Genomic DNA, 19170 nt, shown 5'->3' with positions numbered 1-19170 from the left:
GCATTGTATTGGAATTTGATATACCTGGCTGACATGCGGATAACTCCGTCCCACACGGCTGGCATGGCTCGGCTTAGGGTAGACTTTCACAGTCCCGATCGGTCGGCCAGCTCCCTCTGGAATGCCCCGGTTGCAAGGAACCCCAGTGTGGTCAGCAACTGTGTCGGTACAGGCAGCGCATGACTCCTCGCTGTGTCGCGCTCCAAGGCCAGCTGCAGCTCTGCGCACAGTTCCAGGAGGATTGCCCTGGGGAACCTAAAGCGGCTGATGAGCCAGTCGTCCTCGTTTGCCAGTAAATCCCCTCTGTCTCGGAACACACGTTCTCTTCTTATTGTACCGTTTGCAATATCTTCCAAAAATGCTAAAGCAGCCATTGTTGTTAACGGTATTTTCTGCACCACCACGCATGCTTTTATATCCACTCATGTAATTGCGTACAGGTGGCTGTGTTAATTGTTCAACAGTGTTAATTGTTCATGTGTCTTTGATGTGCACATCACTCAGTCTGAGGACTAATTGTGTTCACATTTATTATAACAGTTTCCCAGCATCACCTGTAAGTGTCGCCAAAGGATCAACAGCTGTAGAAACGTGCGTACGCCAGCCATGAAGTTGGCGTGAGGCACCGCACATTTCCACGGTCATTTCACTCTTGATACATCTGAACTTTGCCTTGAAAAAGAACGTACGCCACTTTTTTGTGCATACGCACCCTTTGTACATGAGGCCCCTGGTCTGTTTGAGACATAAAACCCTTCACTCTGGATATGTTCTTAAGCTGATAGAAGGCTGTTTTGGTGATTGATTTGATATGAATGCTGAAGGTCAGATCTTAGTCTATCAGCACGCCAAGGTTTCGGACTTGGTCGCTAGTTTTTAGAGAGAGTGACTTGAGATGTTTACTGACAGCAATTCTCTTCTCTTTATTGCCAAAAACAATTACCTCAGTTTTGTCCTCTTTTAATTGAAGGAAATTTTGGTTCATCCAATGTGTTACTTGCTTTAAACAGTGACACAATGACTGTATTGGACTGTAGTCATCCGGGGACAGTGCTAGGTATATCTGCGTGTCATCTGCATAACTGTGATAGTCTACATTAGAGTTCTGCAGAATTTGACCCAAAGGCAGCATGTATAGACTGAACAGAAGGCGTCCAAGAACTGACCCTTGAGGAACTCCACATGTCATAGCCACTCGATCGGATTCATAACTTCCAATGGTCACAAAATAACTCCGCTCCTCCTAGTGGGACCTGAACCATTCTAGGACTGTTCCACTGAGTCCTGCCCAAGTTTCCAACCTGTTCAACAGTATACTGTGATCCACAGTGTCAAACGCAGCACTGAGATCCACCAGGACCAGAACTGATACCTTGCCTGAGTCAGTGTTTAACCTTATGTCAATAGCCCCCCCAACCAATTGTACTATACTTCCAACCAACTCTGCTCATGCACAGAGTTTACCATTTGCTGTATATTGCAAGTTATCATGAACTGACTTACTAAAAAGCAGTGAAAGAGGGCAAACATTTAAGAAGACGAGGCAACCTTTCACATCGCTGCACAATACTTTTTTCCAAAGTAGAAGAAGGATGTAACAAAGCAGGAATTGCTGTGCTAACAGCCCACTAAAATCACAATATCTGTAATGACCACAGTGTTATCTTGCTTTTGCCTCTCCATTGCACCTTTTGTTACTTTCATTTGCACCAAAGCAGGTGAAATTGATTCACAATCACTTATGCTTCCTAAATGGACAGATTAATATCCCTGAAGTTTAACTGACTTGATGTTATACTATGATGATTAAGTGTTCCCATTTTTTTGAGCAGTGTATATTCAGTTGGTGTTTTTATTTTATTATTATTGAAATATTCTTTATTTTCCGTCAAACACTTTGAATTGTTAATATATTACATCGGCTGTGTTAATAAAGTTAATTACTTTTATTAGCTGATGTTGTGAATCTGTTTTAAGATCAAAAAGAACCAGACACTCTGAATCAGAGCTGACATGAGAACAAGTTACAACACATTTTTCAGAGATAGCAGAGACTCTGGGTTTACAGCATGGTTCCCTAAAATTCACTGGCAAACCTGAGAATATTACTGAATTACATCCAATAATCGCCATATGTAAGTCAGTTTTAGTTTCATCCATCCTTCTGTGCATGTGTACGTTCACTCTCTCGTTTGCCCACACATGAGCACTTTGCATTTTCACTCTTACATTTTTTCAGTGAATTAGTTAAATAACATATAAAAATGTGAATTACTTAATTTCCTCTCCTGAAAGCAACTTAGTTCACTAAAACCAGGCTGCATCCGACCCGTATCCGCCTGAGTTAGGAAGTCGTGAAGCACATTGACCGTTCAGACAGACCCTGGATGGAGGTTTGACCATAATTTTATTATCAATATGCAAAACAACAATCTATAAACCTGAAAATAGTTCATTTAAATCTGCTATCTTAATAAGTGTCTTTCAGACAGTCATATCAGTGTGCATCAAAGCATGGATATAACATTTTTAATATTGCCCTCATTTTTAATTGATGTTGATTGTAGTGAAGAGAAATACTTCAATCTCTCCCAGTGTGCTGGTTTTTTTTTTGTTGTTGTTGGGTTTTTTGTTTTTTTGTTTTCTTTTACTGTTGTTTGTAAATCATGTTGATAATGGTCAAGCCAAAGACAGTTTTCCATCTTGTGGACAATAAAGTTTAATGAATGAATGAATGAATGGTCTGCAGTTGCATACTAAAAGACACAGAGCCTCACAATCAACCAAAGTATCCTAAATCTGACCCCAACAATCCAAACAATAACCTCACTCTGAATAAACATGTCAAAACATTTCACAGTTTAGCTTTCTATATATTACAAAATCTAAAAAGTTCAAACATGGGGACAAAAACAGAGTTGATCAGCATCAGAGAAACAACACAGCTGCTTCATAATTAAATTATTCTAACAAAGAAATGTCTCTGCATGACAGGAGAGATTCAATGTGAAGCAGTGCTGAGTTTGCAAGAACAGTTTATTAATACAAACAAGAGAAACACACTAAAAGATGATTATGAAAAGAAAATCCATTCACAATTCAATTTCTCTAATGTGAATAATGCCCTAAACAGAAGACTGAAAATATTTACAACTAGTCGTCGTATGATTACTTTCTACACTGTAATTTTGGATTGACCTCTGATTTTTAATGTTTTTTTTACAGATTCTTTGATTTCTTGTGTTTGCAGAACATAAATAATTGGGTTCAACATAGGAGGAAAGACAGAGGCCATTGACAGGTTTATGATCCTGGCATTTAAATGTATTCTTGAACTCATAGTAAATGTGACTAGTATTGGCAGGAAATAGAGTGCCACTAATGAAAGATGAGCTGTGCAGGTTTTAAAGGCTTTCACTCGTTCATTTTTTGTGGCTATTTTAGACAATGCTTGTCCAATAAATGAATAACTTAACACAATAAATGCCAGTGGCAGCCAAAGAAGAATAAATGGAAACAAACCTTCAATGACCATGTTGGGAGTTTTGTCATTGCAAGCAAGTTTGTATATCTGACCATGGTCACAGAAATAGCTTTTAACAACCACTGACCTACAGTAGGAAAGCCTTGTAAGAAGACCAACTGCAATAAGTACAGCAATAATGGCAAAGACCCAGGCAAAGGCAATTAAATTGAACATGAACCTGTTTGTTATCCTCATTTGATAGTGTAGTGGGTAAGTGATAGCCATCAGTCTGTCATAGCAAAGTATAACCAGATTAAGAGACTGCATTGAAAGGCAGGTGTAGCAGAAAAAAACCATTACCAAGCAGTCGTAGTAGGGAACGTGGTAGTGGTTAAACAGAAAGATGTCAAGAACCTTGGGCACCAAGGCAGAGCTACCAAACAAGTCCACAAACGCCAGGTTAAAAACTGCAACATATTTTGGAGTCCTTAGATTATGATCCATGATTATTACAGCCATCACAATTGTGTTTCCCAGCACTGCAATTATATAAACAAAAAAGAGAAACACATAGTAATATTTTATATTAGGTATGCCAATAAATCCAGTTATTATGAAATATGCAGGTTGTACAAAAGTGATGTTCTTCCCTAGAGCTGAGTTGAAAAACTCCATTTAATTCAAGCTTATACTATCCAAAGCACAGTGTTTAATGTAGAGAACAGTACAGCACATCAGCAGAGAGCTTTAACGTTTTTGTAGTGTTCATGTCAATAAAGGTCCGGTTCTGATCCCTTGAGCCTGCTGTGTGTAAGCATCAGAAAAGAAAAAAAGTAGAGGACAGAACTCCAGCACTCATACAATAGCCCTCCCCACCAATTTTACAATACTTCCAACCAACTCTGCTAATGCACAGAGTTTACCATTTGCTGTATATTGCAAGTTATCATCAACTAACTTACTAAACAGCGGTGAAAGAGGGCACACATTTAAGAAGTCCAGGCAACCTTTCACATGGCTGCACAATACTTCTTTCCAAAGTGGAAGAAGGATGTAACAAAGAAGGAATTGCTGTGCTAAACAGCCCACTAAAAGCACAATATCTGTAATGACCACATCCTGTTTTAGATACAGATGCCGGAGCTGTTGCTCTGAACCAACTGGACTACAAGGGTTGGGTCAGAATTGTCGGCAGTGGTCAAGTATGTTTTCACTGGGCGTGTGTGTTTATTGCTGATTATGTTTTCATGAACTCAATAACAACTGAGGAAATGAGGGTTTCCAGCATAGTGGTCTTAGGACTACATCACTTCTCTTTTCATATGATGACTTTCTGTTGGATTTGTCAGACTGTTACCTGCAGCACACAAAGTGCCAGTATGTGTGTAAGTCATGGTTACATGAAAAAGAAAGGATATCGAGTGCCCCATCCACAAGTGACATAGCTCAAGTATCTTGTTGATGTACAAGTACGAGATTAATACTGTATGTTTCACAAGTAATTTTGTGGTGTCTGGAGGATGGTAAACTGGGGGCGACCAGTTCAACCTTTAATTATAATCATAGATTGTTTGTGCATCTAATGATATATTTTATACATAAAATACTGTATGTCCATAAAATCAGAAAGAGTAAACTTCATTACAGTTTCATACTGAAATTCTGATCATTTGCTTATTTCAGTCCTCATGAGTAGCAAGTTCACAACTGAACTATTCTTTACTCCCTAGTTGAAAGCTGGAACAACTAATGAGGCTGTTAATGAGTTGTTTGTTGACTCTGCTCTTGTAGGATGATGACACATCCTGAACACTTAGATAACACAGTTTGATGTCAGAAAAGAGAAGGGGTTATTTTAGAAGACAGAAAGAGTTACATCACCTCATAAAGTTAGAAACTTCCCATGACTTGGTTTATCTCCATAAGAAACTAGCAAGCAAGAAACTTTATCAGAAAGCTCACATTCAGTGTTTTTACATGCACTTAAGTAACCGGGTACAGTCTGTAATATAATGTGAACACATGATCCATAACTGGGGTAGGGGATTAGATAAACCTGGTCTCCCCAGCTAGATTTTCGTGGTGACAGAAGCTTCCTTTGCCATGTATACACATTTCTGGGTTTCTAATCAGCTTTTTACTGTGCTGATGAAAAACCTCAGACAGGAAAAGTAAAAATGTAAAAGTGTGATCTCTGAACCGCCTGCTCCAACACACGCACACCTAAAAAGATAAAAGCTCAATTCACTGGAAGAGGTGAAAAAAGTCCCTGTGGATTTGTTGTCTTGAGTAGAATTTTGGTAAACTTGACCCATAAATTTGGACTGTTCCCTAATAGCAAGCTGTCTTGACAGTGCTGACATTGAAGCTTGTTAATTCAGACAAATCTAATTTTCTTTCTTCAATAACCTTTTATTGAATAAAGTCATACGCGGTGGTGGACAAGGGAGAAGTGGACAGGAAAGTAGAGTGAGGGACATACGGTGACTCACTAGCTGTTAGCTTTTCAGCTACAGCAGTTTACCCTTTTCACCCTTTTTTCACATAGACAAGGGAATGGCACTTTGTGGTGTGATATCATCTGAACTCCTTACTCTGAGAGAGCTCATTTCACATTCCTGTGATATATACATTCTCATTTACCTTATTAATTTCATTTGCCTCCTGTGTACTCTGCTTACAACATCATCTCTACTGAATAATAAAGCTCTAGAGACATGAGACCTCTAAACTCACACTAATATAGATGCAGTATTATCCACTGGGATCTATCATTAAGGTGTTGTCACCAAATGAATGAAATTAGCTCTCTGGGTATATTACGGTGTTTACCTTTTCCCAAAGAGAAATTTGTTCTGAAAATGAATAACAAAGTGGATCAAATGACAAATCAGGCTCAGGCCTGCAGGGATTTCATTATTCCATTCTGCAAAAAAAGTTAGCAAATTGGCCTCTTAAGTGAATCAACCACCTGTCCATTTGACTTAACATTTTATATTATGTTATATAATCTCAAACTGAACCAGAGCCACCTGGTGTTTCTGTAGGGCTGCAATTGATGATTATTCTTATTATAAATTTGTGAAATTGAAATCAACTGATCATTTTTGTCAGAAAACAAGGACATTGATTGCTGTTATATTATATGAGACAAAGGGGTTGTAAGTCAACACTCCTCAAGCTGGTACCTACAAATGTAGGACATTTTTATTTCATAATTAGTCAAAGCAATTAATTAGTAATGAAAATTGCTGCTGATTCCTTTTCTGTCAACCGCTCAGTTTATCAACTAATTTTTGCTCTTTTGTACAACAAACGTTAGCATTACTTGTATTAGACACAGTGTAAGTAGAATTGCTAGCTGTGCTGTACATGCAATATACATAGATGTAGTCACACTAGCAATAAGCAACAGTAGAAGAAGCAGAAGTGGTAGTAGTATAGTAGTAATTTTAATAGCAGTAGACGTAGTAGTATTAGGTTACATTACAATCCCCATCTTTTGAACTTGATTGCATGAATACCCTCACAAGTAAACTAAATGGACCATTACAGATTGTAGAGTTAACTTTATCTTACGTTTCCTCCTTCACAAACAGGTCTGTCAACTCTCCTGCAGGCTGACTCAGGGGAATCCCACCACATTGCCACTGTACCTCCTCATTTTCCCTCTGGAGAGACCCGAGGCTGCTTCCCACAGGAAAGCAATCTTGCTTAAACCTGTTATGACCAAACTGACTAATTGATCATGAGAGGATTTCTGGCTCCCTCAACCCATACAGACACAAATATTTATCACACAGATTATGCAGCTTATTATTGTTCAAGTATACTTTTGTTTTTGTATGTCTGACAGTAGACATAAAGGAGTTTACACCTGACTTATTGACACAGGGCCCTCAACACAGTGTAGCAAGTAAAATTAACTTTTAAAGGAAATTTAACTGTAAAAAGAAAGTTGGTGCACAACAGTGTTTATTTACACAAACACTCATTAATAAATCATTTGAGAAAAAAAAAATCCTTTCTCACCAGGAAAACTCACTTTTAAATTCCAACATGAAGTGTTTAAAGAGGCCAAGGAAGAAAAGCTGTTCAAAAACTAGAATTTAAGTTGTTCCCCACAGATGTAGTGGTATGGCAGTAAATAAGTAACTACGTGAATACAAATACTGCTTAGGAGCAACCCATGATGTCATAAGTACCTGTTATCAATGAGGCAAAATGTGGAAATAAGAAAAAACAAAATGGATTATGGGTTAAAAAAACAAACAAACACCCTGACAAACACCCTTGCTGTAACATGCGTCATGTTGCCTTCGTAATGCAGCTTGTATCAAGCGCTCAAACAACACAAGATTTCATTATTTCTCCAACAGCTGACACACAGTCACAGTACAGTATATCACCAGATTACTGTATAATGTGTTAGGGTGACGTATGGGCAAAGTGTTGTCTGTTTTCACATCCAGCAGACCACAGAGCAACATTAACATCTCACCAACTCTTAATAACTGTTTTCTTATGATTTTTTAAACACTCCACATATTGATCAGCCAATTTTGAAGGTCTGTTGTTTGTTGCTGAGCAGGCATGCCGTTTATAAGAGCTTTTTTTCTGAAAATAGTTGCTACAAAAAATACTGTGGCTCTCTCAAATTCCACTTTCAATGTTGCCATGGAAAATATTAATGAATGCAGATTAATTAATTAATACATTTCCACATTAATGGTAAACCTACAAATTGCCTGAGGAGAGACACCATCTTGGACTATGGCTGGACTACACGAGTTGGCAAGAGGGAGCTTCTGTTTAGCAAATAGTTTCTTTATTCAACACACTAAAAAAACATTAACACTGCAAATAAATAAAATAAATAAAGGGTATAGTTAAATCTATTTGCTCACCTGTCAGCCAATACAAACTTACTCACAACATACTTTCAACAATCACCATTACGAATATGCCCATCAAGTGTGTAGCTTTTTCTAAAAAACAGTTTAAATGAATGAGTAAATATCTAATCAGGGGAAATAGCTGGACTAGGAATTTTAGCAACAGCAGAACAGGAAGACCAACACTTCCCGAGGAATTTAATCCCAGGGTTGGTTTTATCACACCAGTTGATTGAAACGGCACAGTGGTGGTTATTTCTACCCTGCAGGCAGCTGACAGGTATCACAGATGGTTTAATCACCAAACACCTGGTTAACAGCTCTCTGGTGATTTACAAAGCTTTCAGTCAGATAATTGCCCAGGTAATACTTTAATATTAGCCCTGTATCAGTCCTTGATGTTAGCATCACAGTTAGTGAAATTTAGCCTCACTACATTTTCCCTGAACATTGGCATTTTCTATTGTGAAAATTAAACGTTTCTCACCTTTGTGCCTCGTCCATTGTGCTCTCCAGTGTTGCTGACAGCAGGCATTCCTCCACTTTTTTCAGTCATATAAAGTTATCTCGCTTAGGTACTATAGTACTACCAAAATACACATATAAGCAGGTAACTGTTTATCAGTCTTTTTGCTGGAAACAGTTGCTACAGAAAACATGTAATCAGCTGATAAAACAAAACATGATTGAGCTGGTCTGTGTGTAACAGAAATTAAAATCTGAAGCATTAAAAGGAGTTTGCACACTAAAGGCAATTAGATATCTTATTTTTATTTTGTTTAAATAGTCCAATATATGCACCGGGCACAAATACACATTTGGTCCTCTTGACCATTTTACTAACAATGGATGTCAATCAACTTATTACCAACAGGTGTACCAACCTGTACTCAGAGGTGTCCTCAGATTTGCCATATAAAAAAACTTTCTATAATAATAAGTTCTATAATTTTAACAACCAAACACAAAATGATACACACATACAGTATATTCCCATAACTATAAACAGATTATACAAGCGAACAATTATTAATGTGGACCATAAGGGCAGTTACAGTTGAAAATTCTACTTGTCAGTTCTCTCTGGTGGACAGACTATGTAACTACATGACACTATTTCTACCTTACCTTTAACCCAGTATGCCATTTCTGTACTGCAATTTCTTGTTACCTACCAGCCAACATGAACACCAATTCATACACAGACCATACTGGCCTGGCCAATTTATCAGTCTAACTCTGCTTGTAATTAATAGTATAAATGAAAACCCTGTCCTGTATAAGTGTCCCAGTTCCAGGATCCTGGTATTGTGTGTTTTGGTTCACCAGACTGGCTTAGAAGCACTTAAGAGGAACAGGACCTTGATTAGTTACACAAGATTTAACTACACTGCAGACACTTCAGCTTGTGATATGTGAAGTCAAAAAAACAACAGACATACCATATTTCAATCAAATATATGATCACAATTACATGTACAAGAAGTAGTTATTTTCATTATTGATTAATCTGTTGACTGTTTCCTTTATTGAGCATTTGGTTGAAAAAATGAAAAATGCCCTTAGCTAGTTGCGAGAGCTCAATGTGATGTCATCAAATGTCATTTTACATAATGCAACATCGGATCTTCCAAAAAATGAAAGAAGTTCAATTTAAAAAATGTCATGATTTATACACTTGTAATGCATGTTGAGAATTAAATTTAGTTTGTAATAAATGTGCACATGTGATAAAGACACTGAATCTCAAGAAGACATATTTTATACCATGTCATCACTAATGTCTTCAAAGATGATATAAATGGTTGTATGTAATTCCTGATTATGTTATCATCAAATTTGTTTCTGTTTGGTGTTTTTTTTCATGGAAAACAAAGGATTTGAATATTAATGTAGCAGCGTTGTGATAATAACTAAATCCTGTTTACATAAATGTAGATGTTTGAAGGTTACCTCACCATCTGATCAGCCTTTGAAAATGATTTCAGGCTTTGTTTTAAATCTCCAAGAAAATGTAACCATCCCATATCAGTTTTATTTATTTTGGTATGTTTGTATTCAAGATCCATATCATTTTACCAGAAACTGCTCCACATCCCTGCTGCCTGTCTGCTGTTTTATTCTTTTGTTTATATTACACCATAATAATGTTACATGGGTTGCTGTTAAGTGTTACTGGTTATCCATTGTGCCTTTGTGTAAACCATTAGTTCATTTTTTTCATCCCGAAGGTTACCAAAGAATGGGTCGCTTTTTGTGGCTCCACTGGGACAAAGTTTTAACAACACTTCCTGTGTCACAAGATTTTTATAAAACCGAGAAACTTCCAATGTGTGTTTGTCACACCGTCAAGGTTGTCCAGTGAGGTAAGCACTGACATGCATCTCAATAACTCAGATACCTATCAATGACCTGCTGTATTGTTCTGGTTGAATTATCTGTCTAACTCCTACCACCTTCAGTATGTTTCAGGTGGATGAGAACTACACACGTGTGTCAGAGTTTGTTATTGTGGGCTTCCCGAGTCTGCAGCCAGAGTTTTTTGACCTCGTGGCGTGGTTCTTCTTCTTCCTTTATGTGACCACAGTGGTGGGCAACCTTCTGCTAGTGGTGGTGTTTGCTTTGGAGCACAGTCTCCAGAAGCCCATGTACATCATCATGGTCAGCCTGGCTCTCTCAGACATTGGTAAATATTGTTTTGCCTGACACTTGTCTTCTACTTGCAAGATCAAGCATATTAGGTTTTACACTGAATTCATAAAATAATTATAGCTCCTAATAATCATCACATGGCAATTATTTTTCATTTGAAACACTTGAGCTGTAGCTCAGGAGGTAGAGCGAATCATCCATTAATCAGAAAATCAGTGGTTCAATTCCCAGCTCCTCCAGTCCACATGTTGAAGTGTAGTGTCTTTGGGAAAGATACTGAACCCCTAATTTCTCCTGAAGGCTGAGCCATCAGTTTGTGAACGTGTGAATGTGGCTTGTAGCGTAAAAGCACTTTGAGTACTCAGAAGACTAGAAAGGTGCTAAACAAATGTAGTCCTTCAAGTATTTACCAAACAAATATTGACGGTCTCTGTGACTGTTTAAATCATAGTTGTTTACTTTAAGCATAGTGCAGTAAACAGTGGAGGCACCCTAACTTCAGTATCTCAACAACAGCTTCCCTCCTGACCTCCTGATACACCTCAGTATTTAGACTTTACCAGGACGTGTGAAAAAAAACCCAGGAAATAATAAAGAATTAAACTGCAATCTAAAAAAGAAGCAGAAGGAGGAGGGCCAGGATGAACCAAATATAACAAGCTGATCTTCTTACAACACAGGCTCAATAATGTTTACAGGACACTTTTTATCTGTTTGTCTTTCAGTTTAAATGTATACATTTAATTGGCACATCTATGTACGTAATTGAAATAAATGACAGTGGTAAAACAGATATGTCACATGTGATCTACCTAATCTTGTTTTGTTTTTTTCTTTTTCCCTCTTTTTCCTCCAGGTTTCACCACTGTCGCCTTACCCAAAATAATGGCTCGCTACTGGTGGAATGACGGGAGTCTTGGCTTTCACACTTGCCAGTTTCAAGAGCACATGATCCACTATTTTGGTTCCTTGAACTCCCTTATTTTATTAACCATGCTATCTGTTTTCCTTTCAGGTTAAAAAAAAGTTTTTTATCAGTCTGTGTCCTGGAATAAAAACAAAACGTTATCTTTTTTTCTGTCCTCCTCACTCTTTCTTCCTTTCCCCTCAGATACCCGACAGTGATGACAAACCAAACCATGACAGGCCTGACACTCTTCTGCTGGGTGGTAGCACACATCTTCCCTGGCATCAGCACAGTCAACTTTACCATGATGCCGTTTTGTGGGCCCAACCGAATCATTCATGCCTTCTATGACACCATGTCTCTGACACCTCTAGTGTGTGGGGACCCCAGCCGGCAATTCAGCGCCGCCTTTGCAGGAGCAATGTTTATCCTTTATGTTCCTTTAGCCTTCATCATCCTCTCTTACATTTGCATCATCGTCTCAGTATTGAGCATGGCTGGTGGACAGGTGAGGCTCTCCTCTTTTTATCCCAGCAAAACAGTTTTTTTTTTACATCTTGTATGTTTGTCAATGTCATGCCCCAAAGTGCACATCTTTAAATCCCTGAAATCACAGACATCAGTCAAGATGATCAGCATTTTGCCTTTTTCTCAGCAACTATTTTTTATGTACATTTGACACATATTTTTGTCTCTTTATTGTACATAATTCATAACTTTTAATCCTAACACGCTCTTCTCCTCAGGGCAGAAAGAAGACCTTCTCCACTTGCGCCACCCAGGGATGTATCATTTCTATCTACTACATTCCACGTTTCTTTGTTTATTCGACTCCTTTCTTTCCTAACCTGACCATGACAGCTGACAAGTGTATAGCCACCACCCTCTTCTACAGTCTTTTTCCTCCGCTGATCAACCCTTTCATCTACTGTCTGAGAACCAAGGAAATCAAGCAGATACTTAAGTGCTGGGTCAAGGGACGGCGAGACATTACGCCTACCAAACATGACCAAATTCTCACCATCACCAAGTCACAGGGATAAGTGATCTGGGACCTTGTCTTATTTTAATGAACAAAACAAAACATGCTTGCATAATAATTAAAGAATCTATATACACTGAAAGAAGTTAGATAGACTGATTGATTGTTGATTGATAGACTGTTTTCACCCAGTCTGTATGTTTGCCAGTGGGGGTTTAATTTCCAAAATAAAAATGTATTCTACATGTAGTCTATATTTAGCCACATACTGGACGGTTGAGAAGAACAACACAGTACGGTGGAGTTCATAGCGCTAATGATTACAGTTAACATCAACATATTTGAAGCATCATATTGTCTGAGTAATAGTTTTTGTTGTGGGACATACTAGAAGAAACAGATGTCATTTTCTTCCTCTTATTAATTCAAAAAAATTACTGGAAAATATCACTGAGCCTCTTTCTGAAGCCACCCTGGAGAGGCCCGCCTCCCACTTTGAAAACCTCTGCTTACTGTGGTAATATTGCTTTGCTGCTATTTAAATAAAGCTTTTGAATATTAAAACACAACGTTTTATCTGTTTGACTTTGCCTCCTTGAATAGTGACAGAATTTAACTTAAGGAAATATAATGAATGTTATGGTAACAGAACCTCAGGAGAGCTTAGTTTATGAGAGGACCAAAAGGCCTGTTCTTTTAAACCTCTTAAACTGCACCATCTTCTGGGGGACTTGCACATAAAAAAATCCAAGTTATAAAACAAGCAGCTGCTGATTCTGTTTTCTGACTTTATTTGGCTGATTTATTCTCACTTTTAACAAGCAAATGAAAAACATTTCAAACAGTCAAACATGAGGTTAAAGACAGATGCTCTGCTCTACACATGTTTACCACATGTTAGTTGTTGTTATTATTATTATTATTGTTGTTGTTGTTGTTATTATTTTTAGACTCAATCCCACTCCTGCTTCTTATCACAGCTGATTATCATCATTTAATTAATCATAATACTTTTTTTTTAAATGCTCAGATTATTAAATTGACATCAATTAATAGGTTAAAAATGTCCCTTTTTACATTATTTCAAAAAATTGGCCAATTGTGAAAATATAATTTGAAACAAACAAAAAAATGGCCCTATCACCTCAGACATTTATACTCTAATCAGCATTATTATTGCAGGAAATATGTTAATAAAGCTTTTACATACTCGTTAAACAGGGCTATTCATTCACATTCTGCTGATTCAGTTCATTCAGCAGAAATATATGGCTAGCAATTCCAAAGCCAAACTAGTATTACTCTTTGAACTTAAAATTTAAAAAAACCATTAGGATAACTTTTCTAGAGGTTGATTTCAAGGTTTTTGAATACTTATAATGGAAAAAAAAGTAAAAGACAGTGAAAAACAAACACTTTTGGAGTGCAGTAATTTGACTGACATGGTCTATCCTTGGCTGCAATAACAGAGATTACACAAAAAAACACTTTAGAATCTCTTAAATATGACAAATCGAGCAACCTACAACTATGACTGATTAAAGGATGGGTTCAAATTTTTCAACTCTGTACTAAAACAACAGTCAGGTGCCCAAATGAAAATTGCAAAAAAACAAAAAAAAAACAACAGATAATACATTGTAGTTTTAAAAATAGATAATGAGGTGTTTACTTTCACAATAAGAGGAATGAAAAAAGATCTCTCCCGAACATAACGCATACTAACTGGTGGAGGATATAATCCAAAGGCCCTGCTGTTTAGTGCATGTGTAGCGCTGGTATTAATTATGCTGCTATACAGGTATTTTTCCAGAAGATGGCAGCATCCTCAAAGCTTAAAGGCCTTACTGTGGTCTGTCATGGTCGCACACTGAGCCAAGCAATTCATGTAATGTTCGGTGTATGGTAGCCCATAATTATTTTTTGCCTATATGTAATCCATCCAAACATGAGTAATGAACGTGTAAGTGCGGCCCCGTTAAAGGGGTTCCCCACCCTGCAGTTGGAGTTTAGTCACATAAATTCATATCAGTTGTATTAATGTTTACAGACAGTGTAGCCATATATTTAAATGTCACTGTAGTAAATGTCACATAGACTTAAATGCTACTGCAAACTGTTGACTCATGCAGACTACCTTTAAATAGAAACAGTGATGTGTTTGTATTCACAGACTTGTGTATTGTTCAGAGGCCGGGCAGCAGTACTACACAAACAGAATGTGCCGTCCTGAGTGGTACTACTGTAACTACAATCCACACTCTTTCTGTGTGTGTGTGTGTGTGTGTGTGTGTGTGTGTGTGTGTGTGTGTGTGTGTGTGTGTGTGTGTGTGTGTGTGTGTGTGTGTGTGTGTGTAACAGAAGAATAGTTGTATTCAAGTTGAATATCTGGCCCACATTACAGTCACTGTGTGGACACGCAGCATGACTGCTGGGAGGGATGAAAACAGGGAGGAGAGGAAAAACCTACAGAGAAGTTCACTGAAGTGCAGTCATCATCTTTTAACAAAATTACTTATTTAGCAAATCTCCTGCTCAGAGACTCATCTTTTATTTCCTTTAATGTAAAACTGCTCCCACAGTATAATGTGACACTTTTTGTTCATTCAGCATTTCATTTTCCAGTTAGAGGAGACACAGAGCTCAGGATGTTAGGCTGAACTGTACTCTGTGTTCCCTGACGCTCTTCCTACTGCACTTTAGCCTACTGTGTGTTGCGCAAACTGGACAAATGACTTAACAGCATCACATGGTTAGTCACAGAAAGAGGATGCAATTTTATTTTATTCTTTCTTGCTTAAAGTTTTTTTATGATCATTCACAGCTTGAATGTTTGGTAGAAGATACTGGGAGCAATCTCTTCTTCTTTAGACTAGATTTTGGTAAGTTTTTGATGGCTGTTGATTCTTGACTGTCAGCTAGATGTGTCTCATTTAAACTTTAACTATGAACTGAATTTAATTGGAGGTACTTATCAACAAAGGATCAAGTGAAGATCTGTTGAACATCACCTCTTAAGAAACGCATTCCTTCACACAGTAAATTTACTTAGGTACAGTTTTGAGGTACTTGCACTTGAGTATTTTTCATTTCATGCTACTTAATTTTAGAGTGGTAAAGCCTCACAATTGTATATAAAGTAGTTAAAATGAGCTCCACTTCAACCAGCTAAGTATTTAAAATGCTGCTTTCATGTTGGATACTATATTATGAATCCATTAATGTAATACACTGTATATGACAATTCAACACTCTAAAAGGGTCATTCTGCACAGTACGAACTTTTACTTCTACTTTAAGAACATGTAATGTAGTATTTTTACATTTTCTATATATATAACTCTTATTGTATGTGTTTTGTGTGTGTGTAAAATTTAAACAATCTTGATTCCAGGAGGTTGAACTTTTTTTAAGTCATTTAAAAAATACCCATCAGTTCTATTGAAATTGTTGTTGACAGGATGACGCTGCTGCTAAAGTTCACTGCTGCATGTCATAAGTGGACTGTCATAATACAGATTCATGATTCAAGTGCAGTAAGTCATGACAAGACACCGTACACTTCAATAACCTTTATTTAGTTTACAGATGTATTCCATTTTGAAGTCTGGAGGAGGGGAAGAGGAGCATTAGTGCTATTTACAATTGGTTTTGAAAACGTTTATCTCTGTACAGATTTGAACCCTGATCAATATAAACAATATTCTTTTTTTTTAAGACCTAGTGCTGTTACAAAGCGATTCTTTAAAGCAAAAAACCACAAATAAAAATGATTACATTAAATTATAAACAAATGAAAGAAAATAATAAAAGAGCACAGAAGAAAGAAAATAAAAATACAGTCTGTCGATGATTAGGGAGTTTCTGCTGCTGTTAAGCACAAGACATTGTCAGCGAGTGACTGTGAACTGGCTAGAAGCTAACCATATACACAATCAGACTAAACACCAATATACTGTATATCAACAAGATCTAGAGTCATCATGATCTATATAAGATTCATATTAAATATATTCTACACATGTTACCTTAGTTTGGAACATTACTTCCCTTGGAAAAATATAAAATAAAACAATAAAACTTTTATACATTTTTATTAATCTGATGAAGGAGCACATGCTTCAGTTGTGCAAAATGGACTTATTAATGCAGAGAGAGAGAGAGAATTAAGGAGAGTAAGGAGCGAATTAAGACAAATAAGGAACATGTCCATTCCGAGTTAATTTCCCTGCTTGGACAGCAATTGTCAGAGATCCTTCACAACACTGTTAAAAAAGGAGCACAACAAGCTTATCCCTTACTGCTGTCAGGGAGGCGGAAACAAGAGAGGCGGAGAGAAGGATGGTGCATCAGGGAGGGAAGAAAACTGACGTCTTTATTAATCACAACACTGGTCGGTCAGTAATATGGACTGTCAAAACACAGTCACAAATGTCATGGACAAACAAGTAATACAAAACAACACTGCCAACACTGGTTGTTTGTCTATTTGTTTGTTTGTTAGGCTTTGTTTGGCTTAAATGTGATGACAGAGAGAAGGATGTGTTCGGTCTCTACTGTACAGTGCTCTGCAGACCAAAAAAGAAAGGAATAATTTCTCTATTGTGCACTTTAAGGGCATGTGCAGAGCAGGGCAGTAAAAAGGACACAGGTATATATATGTGTGTGTGTGTGTGTGTGTGTGTGTGTGTGTGTGTGTGTGTGTGTGTGTGTGTGTGTGTGTGTGTGTGTGTGTGTGTGTGTCCTGGTTTGAGTTCTCTGGTCAGGCACGTCTAAGCTTCGTCTGCTGCACTGAGGGAGATCACACAAGCACATATGGTAGGATGTGTAGACGGGGTGTCATAGTGTGTGTGTTTATGTGTATGTATGTGTGTGTCCGTACAGTATATTGGTGAGTTGTTAGTGGTTAAAATTCTCAGCGATCTGTATGGCAAAACAAGGCCACACACACCACCCTGGCACTGCATTACTATGACAACCAGCTAAAATGAGGAGCCGGTTAGACCTTTAACAGACCGGCTGTGGATGGCTGGACAAGATGTGTGTCTGCTGTTCATATATATATATATATATATATATATATATATATATATATATATATATATATATATATATATATATATATATACATTTTCAATGGCAGAAGGCTTAAAAAGGTGTGCATTAAGAAAGAAAAAAAAACATATGCAAATCCAGTTCCTTCCTCTAATTTTTCAGTTATGACAACAAATCAAGTACAACAAAGGAATCAACTCTATTGTTAATCAATTTCCTGCTCCCAGCACTCATGTCCTGGATCAGCCTGAGCCTGCTGTCTTTTTATGTATGCATGTGAAAACAGGGGGAAGAAAAAAGAAAAAGGAAAAAAAGAAGAGAGTGTGTGTTTGTCTGTATGCATATCTGCATTGTGGACAGGTTCCAGGACAGGGGACAAAGCTCATTAGGTCCTGGACATTGAGGGCGAGAACAGATGAGAAGGATGGAGGGCCTGACGGTGGAGGTGTGTATTTACAGAATGACGCAGCAGTTACTCTCCCCAGTCTTCTCTCTGTTCCTCTGACCTGAAAACACACACCACCAAAAACATCAAAACATCAGCACAAAGACAAACACTGAGTCACTCTGATAAATATCTACTGTCTGAGGTGATATCATTTAAAAATATTTGACTTGTGAGAAGGCTAAACTTTGCTATGTTAAATGTGATCTGGGGCCAGCTTCACAAACATACTGTATAGTAGACTCACCTAAACTGGTCTTATTTTACTTTTAAACTGGTCTAACTGACAAATCTCAATGCTAAAAGGTTTATATTTGCATTATGATGGGCTCTTCTAATGGCCAGTATGAACAGTCCATTTATTAAAGTGAGCAAAACTTGTTTCAGTGTTCATTTGGGCTCCTAAATGTTGTTTTAAGATAGACTTAGAAAAACTGCTAGCCCATCCTTTAACACCTGTGCTTCTGTTTATAACCGGCTATTCTACCAGCCAGCGACACCGGCTAACAATTGCACTTGCTTACAACTGACAAAAGAGTGAAAACATGGCTCTATTTATGGTGTGTTAAGCGAGCCATGTGAAAGGAACAAGTTTTTCCAACATTTCTTCACTTATAACTGAACTTTGGCTTAAAATGTTTCTCCCACAAGACACAGGTTTTCCTCTGGAGTAAGCACTGGTAATTATTTATTTTACCTCACCTTAACTTGGGCTTATTCTACCCAGAGTACATAGTGAATTAGTCCCACTGAAGTAATAATTAGAGT

At 37.5% G+C, this 19170-nt stretch overlaps 3 protein-coding genes across 3 annotated transcripts in view; 1 reads left to right on the top strand and 2 right to left on the bottom strand.

The window, feature by feature from the left end:
- Positions 1–3175: 3175 nt before the first annotated feature.
- LOC133994137 (olfactory receptor 52K1-like) lies at positions 3176–4141 on the bottom strand. Its single transcript, XM_062433347.1, has one exon. It carries the CDS (start codon positions 4139–4141, stop codon positions 3176–3178), a length of 966 nt encoding a protein of 321 aa, XP_062289331.1.
- A 6683-nt stretch (positions 4142–10824) lies between these two features.
- On the top strand, positions 10825–12963 carry LOC133993522 (olfactory receptor 2A12-like). The gene is made up of 4 exons (XM_062432512.1): positions 10825–11047; positions 11870–12011; positions 12104–12428; positions 12667–12963. The coding sequence occupies exons 1-4, from the start codon at positions 10825–10827 to the stop codon at positions 12961–12963; spliced, it is 987 nt and encodes a 328-aa protein (XP_062288496.1).
- A 3496-nt stretch (positions 12964–16459) lies between these two features.
- The window catches only part of ubl3a (ubiquitin-like 3a), a 37659-nt gene continuing 34948 nt past the window's right edge, over positions 16460–19170 (bottom strand). The window contains exon 5 of the mRNA XM_062433372.1: positions 16460–18463. Coding sequence (XP_062289356.1) covers positions 18411–18463 — 53 coding nt within the window. The 3' untranslated portion in view covers positions 16460–18410. The remainder of the gene's footprint in view (positions 18464–19170) is intronic.

The sequence above is a fragment of the Scomber scombrus genome, chromosome 14 (assembly GCF_963691925.1).
Source record: "Scomber scombrus chromosome 14, fScoSco1.1, whole genome shotgun sequence".
Classification (NCBI taxonomy): Eukaryota; Metazoa; Chordata; class Actinopteri; order Scombriformes; family Scombridae; genus Scomber; species Scomber scombrus.
Note: the sequence above shows the minus strand (reverse complement) of the source record. Positions and strands in the feature narration are given on the sequence as shown.

Bases quoted from the DNA above. Each gene is read 5' to 3' on its own strand.
- LOC133994137 (XM_062433347.1), bottom strand. From the start codon at position 4,141: ATGGAGTTTTTCAACTCAGCTCTAGGGAAGAACATCACTTTTGTACAA.
- LOC133993522 (XM_062432512.1), top strand. From the start codon at position 10,825: ATGTTTCAGGTGGATGAGAACTACACACGTGTGTCAGAGTTTGTTATT. The intron at 12,012-12,103 runs ATCTGTTTTCCT...TGTCCTCCTCAC, and splicing joins CTTATTTTATTAACCATGCT to TCTTTCTTCCTTTCCCCTCA. The intron at 12,429-12,666 runs GTGAGGCTCTCC...TCTTCTCCTCAG, and splicing joins TGAGCATGGCTGGTGGACAG to GGCAGAAAGAAGACCTTCTC.